Genomic DNA, 7,499 nt, shown 5'->3' with positions numbered 1-7,499 from the left:
TTACCATACCTTAAAAATGAGCATAAAGATATCTAGTCTGTGTTCATATTACTATTGTCCCTGCTATTAAAATTTATGTTTCTTTATGCAATTTGTTTAAATTAGGATTCATACATAGAAGGTCTCAACTTTGCAATTGGTTGATATCTTTTTAAGTCTTTTCATCTATGAGCTCTTTCTACATTTCTTATCTTTTCCTTGTGGTTTATTTGTTGAGGATACTTGTTCCTTCCTCTACCCTAACACCCTTTTTGAACAAGAACTCTTTTTAAACAAGAAGCTTTTAAAAAGATGAGGTGCCATAACATCTTTGCTCCCACACTGGATATAAATTACAAGATTGAGTTTTGTTTTGTTGTATTGTGTTTAAGTTATCTTCTGTTCCTCACATCATCTCTGTTTCCCTATATTCCATTATTGTTTATTTTTATGTTTTTCATGTTTAGAGCCTTTCTCCAAATGCCTGGGGATCTTTTGTTATCTTTCGATAAGAGTCAGTTGCTAGAAAGCTGATTAGAAAGAGTTCAATGGCAAGAATTTGCCTATTTTTCATTGGCTTCCTTTCCTTAGGCTTAGATTTTCAGCTTTCTCTGGTCTGCTTGGTAGTTACCACTTACCCATCTTCTGCTATTGCTTCCTGTCCTTGTTTATGCAGTTTTTCCATTATTGTCATTTCCATGAGGTTTTGGAAGAATATAGAGAGTAAAACATCCATGTTTAACCAGAAGTCTCTTCCCATCTTAAGGTTCCTATTAGTACCATAAATGAGGTCAAATAGAAGTTAATAACATTAGACAAAGTTAATTGGGACTTCTGTCCTATTAAGGTGGTCTGTTTGTCTAAAAGGTTTTGTAAACTGCTTTAAAAGGTCTCTTAATACATAGTCCTAGAAACATAAACAACATTTATTCTTCTTCATTCTCATATTGAGTCAAGGAGGGCTTAAATCTAATAACTGCTGTAGAAGAAAAAATATTTCAGAGGAATCTAGTTGCTTTGCCAGCATGAGTCAGTATTAACCAATTCTATGTTTGGATTAGAAGTTGGCCCATATAAAACAAGCCTTCTTATGAATTAGTATATTCTAATCAAAATTCCTCATGATAGGATGATTTAGGATTGTCACTAGGTCTTTACATAAGCAAAAGAAACAAAATTAGAATTATGACACAGTCCTACCTCAGACAAAATGAAGGAATTCTTAAGTGAAGGAATCTCACTGCTCGTTTTCAGCTAAACAGTGTCTCATCAATGTTACATATAAGGAAATGATGAAAAGAAAACTATCTCAAAAGAATATCATCTTGGTTCTAACCCTTCATTTTATAGAGGAGGAAGCAGGAAATCCCTGAGCAATGAAATGATTTGACCAAGGTAACTCATCTAGTTATTAGTATGCCACTAAGCTGTAGTTCTTGACTCCCAAATAATTGTTCTTTCCATTGTGGTAAAATAATAGAAGAGGGAGATGCAGTGCATCTATTGGTGGATATTTTTGCTGCTCACTGAGCAGAGGAGTTATATAAGTGACAAGCATTATATACTGATTGAAAGAGGTAGAACTTTGGAATCCACCTTTAAAGTAATAGGAACTAATCCAAAATTGTGTGGTATTAACGAGAAAAGGACAGATTTAGGCTAGACTAGAAAGGAAATATCAGCAGGCCTTGGAGATGAACTTCGCTCACATAAAAAGTAGAAAAGGCATATCAGCCTGGGCGTGGCCCACACCTGTAATCCCAGCACTTTGGGAGACCGAGGCGGGCAGATCACTTGAGGTCAGGAGTTCAAGACCAGCCTGGCTAACATGGTGAAACACTGTCTCTACTAAAAATACAAAAATTAACCAGGTATGGTAGTGTGAGCCTGTAATCCCAGCTACTTGGGAAGCCGAGGCAGGAGAATTGTTTGATCCTGGGAGGTGGAGGTTGCAGTGAGCCAAGATCACACACCACTGCACTCCAGCCTGGGTGACAGCGATAACCTATCTCAAAAATAAAAAGGGGGCATATCAAATATAACAAAGAAGACACCAGAGTTGTAGTGATAGGGCAAGGTAATGAAATCAGAGATTGCTATTGAATTTGGTATACTTACTGGACAAGTCAGTTAAAAGAGCTGCCTAGATATCAAGAGCAATTTATTCCTATTTCTGATTTGCCCATTTTCAGTCAGTGGCATGAAAATCTCCCAGTTAGGATTAGAAAATTGATAGAATGGAAAAAATAGGGCATTTTTTAGCTCCTTTATTTTACCCAGATGTCTTATTTCTATATTTTAAATATCTGCAGTCACAAACTGAAAATAAAACCAACTCTACATTATTTCTCTTCCAAAGATTCTCCTATTCTTTCTGTTTTAATCTTTGATATAACCATTCACAATACTTAGAATGTATTATAATCATTTATTTACTTGTCTATCCTTCCCACTGGATCATGAGCTTCTTGAAGATTATCTTATTTGTAGGTATATCCCTAGTACATTGCACATATACTTTGCTGAGGAAATATTTTGTTGCTGAAAAAGAGCTTTGCTCAAATAAAAATTCATCTTGGCATTCCAACTTGTCAAGAATCTGGATCCTCCCCATTTCACCTTGGCGCAGTAGTAAATCTCATTTGGTTCCCCCCTGTTCATCATTCAGGCCTTTATGTCTTTATTTGCACTGGGTACTCCATGCTTGGACTCTTGTTTTCTAGGCCCTATTGTTCCTACCCATCTAAATTCCACTCGAAAAGTCTTAAAGCTTGTGCCCTGATCCTACATCTTCTAGCCTTCCTATGCAAGTTAAGACTGACCTTGCCCTTCTCTGAATCCCACGGTATTCATTGCTGTAGTAAATTGGTTTTTTCTTTTTTTGCACTAACAAATTTTTATTTCACTCAAATTAGAGCAAAAAAATCTTCTATACATAAGTATCTTCCCTGCCCATTAATAGTTCAAAGAAAAAAAACCCAAAATGATTAGTAAAGAAAAATATAAAAATTAACAGACCCTTTAAATTTGTTTTAAATATTTTTAAGGTTAAAAAGTGTTTAATGTTGGCAATAGGAAAACATTATCTGAATGAATACCCTAATGGCAAACCACTGTAAAATGCTACAGCTGCATTTGGGGGAGAGGAGTAGGGATTATCTTCAGAGCACCCCAGCTCTTGATGAAAAGGTCGGAGGTACACTGGTTTATATTACTGCAATATTCATAAGGTGATCTAGGTTGCTTTTCCTTCAGCAGAGGCTTTATTTATCAGAAGGGCATTACGCTTGACCTCCAAATGTGGCTGACAATTTGCTGATAAGATTCATAACCTTTGGGTTGTTCTGGTATTTTGACATATTTGCTGGGTTCTGAGCCACATCCTGGAAGGCCACCATAACTTCTTGATCCTGCATGGCTGCAAGAACCTCTGGATCACTAAGAATTTCATTGAGTGCAGGCATTCCGGTCATTCCAGGCATGTCCCTCCCATTCCAGGCATTCCTCCGGGAAAACCACCAGACATTCCCCCAGGAAAGCCACCTGGAAAAGAGCCATACTGAGCTCCTGACTGTCGTCTGGCTTCTTCCTCCCTCTGGGCTCTCTCGTGCTCTTCTCGAGCATTCTTAACTTTTTCTATTCTTTCTTTGATCTCTCGCTCTTCACATTTTTGCTCACACTTTCTCTGATGTTCTGCAATTTTCTGTGCCCTAGGTAGAACTTCTTTCAGCATTGCACTCCCATCTTCATCGTAATCCAATTTACAGGCAAGGGCAAGATCATGGGCTATTTCTTCCCAGTAGCCTAGATGTCTGTGTGCTTTCCCTCGCCACTTGTAAGACTGAGCTGAATCAGGATTTATTTCAGTGGCTCTATCACAGTCTCAGATGGCAGCATTTGTGTTCTGTAATTTGATGAACACACTGGCCCTCTTGGCATACAAAATGGCCAAGCAAGGATTCAGCTTGATGGCATCTGTGAATAAGTAAATGGCTTTCTGCAATTCACCATCATTTAAGGCTTCAATAGCAGCCACTTTCTTATCATTTGCCTGATCCATCATCTCCTCTGTTATCTCTGCATTTTCATCTCCCATTTCTTGAGGGGCATCAGTGTCTGGTTCAGTCACACCTTCATTATCAATTTCTAGATCACTTTCCTCACTTGATGGTTCATCTGCCTTTAAGTCTTCCTCTACCTTCTTACTATCAGGTTTTTCTTCTTTGGTATTTTCTTCTGATTTAGCTTTCTGAGTAGCAGGTGGTATTTTACCCCCCATACTCTCCACCCACTCCCTCAGGAAGCACATTTCCTTGATGTGCAAAATGCTTGGATCCTGCTTACACATCTCCACAAAAGCCCGAAGCTCGTTCACTTTGTGGGGGTCCATGGTCGGGAGGTGATGGGCGAAACTGAGGGTCTGTGGCCCACTTCCAGGCCCAGGCGCTGGCTCAGCATGACTGTGCAGAAGGGGCTGGCTGTAGTAAATTGTTTTATCCCTTAATCATAGTCATGGTGCTACCTTGGATATAATAGCAATAGCTACCATTTAATTGAATATCTTATACATACGAGGCTCTAGGTATATACCTTATCTCAAATGGGCTCATGCTCCTCAAATCTACAGTAGTGTTATCCCCATTGTGTAGCCAAAAGGTAACTGAGGCTCAAAGAGTTTAAATAGGTATCTTGCTTGTGATTGCACAGATCCTGTAATGCTTAAGTTTTTGTCAAAAAAAAAAATGATTACACAGATCTGAATTCATATCTTTCTGTCTAAACTCCAAAAAACATTTGCTCTTTCAGCCATACAACAGTATGTCCTCTCTCTCCCTCTTGCTTCCTTCTCTCCTTCCCTCAAAATAGACCTCTTTGGATATAACTGTTCTTTCCCCTACGTCTGCCCCATTTTAGGTATGCTTAATGAATGTTGAGTTTCATTGATAGGACTGGTGGAATGTTGAAACCTATTTGGTATTTGGTTTATTTATTTATTTGTTTGTTTTTTTGAGACAGAGTCTTGCTCTGTCGCCAGGCACCAGGCCGGAGGGCAGTGGCGTAATCTCGGTTCACTGCAACCTCCGCCTCCCGGGTTCAAGCAATTCTCCTGCCTCAGCCTCACAAGTAGCTGGGACTACAGGCGTGGGCTACCTCGCCCAGCTAATTTTTGTATTTTAGTAGAGATGGGGTTTCACCATGTTGGCCAGGATGGTCTGGATCTCTTGACCTGGTGATCTGCCTGCCTTAGCCTCCCAAAGTGCTGGGATTACAGGCATGAGCCACCACGCCCGGCCAGGATGCCTTGTTTTTAACAGTTGCATGCTTTTTTGCCATTTTCCACAGCTGTGATTAAAATGTGTGCATTTGATGTTAAAGCCAATACCTAATGTTTTCTCTGTATTTTTTCCAACATAAAAGCATGGATTTTGTAAATATGTACAAATTCCTTTGGTTATTGATTTTGTAAATTCAAAAATGATAAATACATTCGCATTTTAGTACATATAAGCAAAATTTTATTTAACATGGGCACCAAAAAGAATTTGCTTTGAAGATTATCTTTGAAAGATATTACAATGTAGCATACATACAATCTTTTATAGTTCGAGACCGAGTTCGGACAAAAATGGAACGTGATATCTTGGTAGAAGTTAATCATCCTTTTATTGTCAAGTTGCATTATGGTAAGTATGAACCATCTCCCACGTCATCCCTTCACCTCATTTCTCAAAATCCCTGAGGACATTCAGATATACTAATATAAATAAATATATATTTGTATGTGATTAGCAGATCTATATAGTAAAAAATCATGAAAATTAAACCATTATTTCTTAGACAAACTTTAGAACCTTTTATTGTGTTTAGCTTATGTTTTTCTTAAATATTATAAAGTTAGTTTCTGAGTGGTAGCTGTAGGAACAGGTAATGCTAGTCATTGCTTTTTTATTATAACAAAAATGAATAATAATATGCCAGCTTTTTATAGCCTGTATGTGTTAGCCCACCCTAAAAGCCAAACATATCTCTAATGTCAAGGTCCTAAAACCGTTGTCACTGCTGTTCTTTTCCCCAAAGCCATATGCTTTTTCTCAGTGGGTAAAGGTATGGTGATTCTTACTATGTGTAATTAAAACTAACCAACCCACATTTTTTTCTGTAGCTAGTGGCATGGTTTTTGTATGTTATTTCATGGTTAAGTAAGTACTTTTTTGTTAGAATTTTTTCTTACATATCATGGGTTTAGAACTGTTGTATTCCTGAGTGAATTGCCTGTAGAAAATCTAGTGGTTCCATAATAAGAAATACTGCATTTAACATTTCCACATGGAAACTAAGATAAATTAGTGGTTTTCTTCTAAGTAAAAGTAAGTTTAGACATTTGATATAATTAATTTGCTAAAATATTCACTTATGAATGACCTAATATAAGCCGAAAAGAATTATGGTGGACTAAATGAAAATTTTCATTTCTTCATTCAGCTTTTCAAACTGAAGGGAAGTTGTATCTCATTTTGGATTTTCTCAGGGGAGGAGATTTGTTTACACGCTTATCCAAAGAGGTATATAATTAATCTCTGTTTTCAATCTATTTATATACATCCTGTTTGAACTAAAGCTTTGTTATATTTCAGTATTATGCTTACTGCATTTTCTCTAGTGGCACAAGATTCTTGAAGAATCAGACCCAAAAAGAGTTCTTTTCCTACCTCTTGAATTTATTTTGAAAGCAGGACTTTAAATTGACAAGCAATCTTTGTCTTAATCCTGCCTCTTTGATAGTTTTTTCCAGAAGCAATAATATATCAACAAGGTATCCTTAAACAATTAGTACTAGAAATTCAGCATACATTTAAGTGATTGGTTGACTGATTAGATAACTTTGCAAATTCCTTTCATGAGTAAATTGTAGATAAAACTATGTATAATTATCAGATTTATAAAATTTTTAGAATATTTAAACTCTAGCGTGGAACTTTAAAAATTACACAAAAAAAATAAATTTAGAAAAATTATTGTTTTATTTTAGGTGATGTTCACAGAAGAAGATGTCAAATTCTACTTGGCTGAACTTGCACTTGCTTTAGACCATCTACATAGCCTGGGAATAATCTATAGAGACTTAAAACCAGAAAAGTAAGGAATCATGCTACTAAGTTGAATACAATGTAATATAATTGTTTAGGAGGTTATAAAAAACAAAGTGATTTCATGACGCCTCCACAGTATTGCACTAGCATTCCTGTGCTTCACATCTCTGCTAACACTATATTTTCATACTTTAAAAATCTCAGTTAATCAAAAAATATTGTTTTCATGCCGGGCACAGTGGCTCAAGCCTGTAATCCCAGCACTTTGGGAGGCCGAGGCGGGTGGATCACGAGGTCAAGAGATCGAGACCATCCTGTTCAACATGGTGAAACCCCGTCTCTACTAAAAATACAAAAAATTAGCTGGGCATGGTGGTGCGTGCCGGTAATCCCAGCTACTCAGGAGGCTAAGGCAGGAGAATTGCTTGA

The 7,499-nt window shown here is 37.2% G+C and overlaps 1 protein-coding gene and 1 pseudogene across 2 annotated transcripts in view; one reads left to right on the top strand and one right to left on the bottom strand.

The window, feature by feature from the left end:
* The window catches only part of RPS6KA3 (ribosomal protein S6 kinase A3), a 114,197-nt gene that overhangs the window by 66,072 nt on the left and 40,626 nt on the right, over window positions 1–7,499 (top strand). The window contains exons 5-7 of the mRNA XM_017540673.2: window positions 5,583–5,663; window positions 6,463–6,542; window positions 7,010–7,116. Of these exons, the coding sequence (XP_017396162.2) occupies window positions 5,583–5,663; window positions 6,463–6,542; window positions 7,010–7,116 (268 nt within the window). The remainder of the gene's footprint in view (window positions 1–5,582; window positions 5,664–6,462; window positions 6,543–7,009; window positions 7,117–7,499) is intronic.
* LOC108312661 lies at window positions 3,246–4,455 on the bottom strand (annotated as a pseudogene). The gene has a single exon (XR_001828733.2). The product of XR_001828733.2 is annotated as a hsc70-interacting protein-like (transcript).

The sequence above is a fragment of the Cebus imitator genome, unplaced genomic scaffold, assembly GCF_001604975.1.
Source record: "Cebus imitator isolate Cc_AM_T3 unplaced genomic scaffold, Cebus_imitator-1.0 Scaffold128, whole genome shotgun sequence".
In the NCBI taxonomy this organism is placed as follows: Eukaryota; Metazoa; Chordata; class Mammalia; order Primates; family Cebidae; genus Cebus; species Cebus imitator.
The sequence above is the reverse complement of the archived record's forward strand: the minus strand, read 5'-3'. Positions and strand labels throughout refer to the sequence as shown.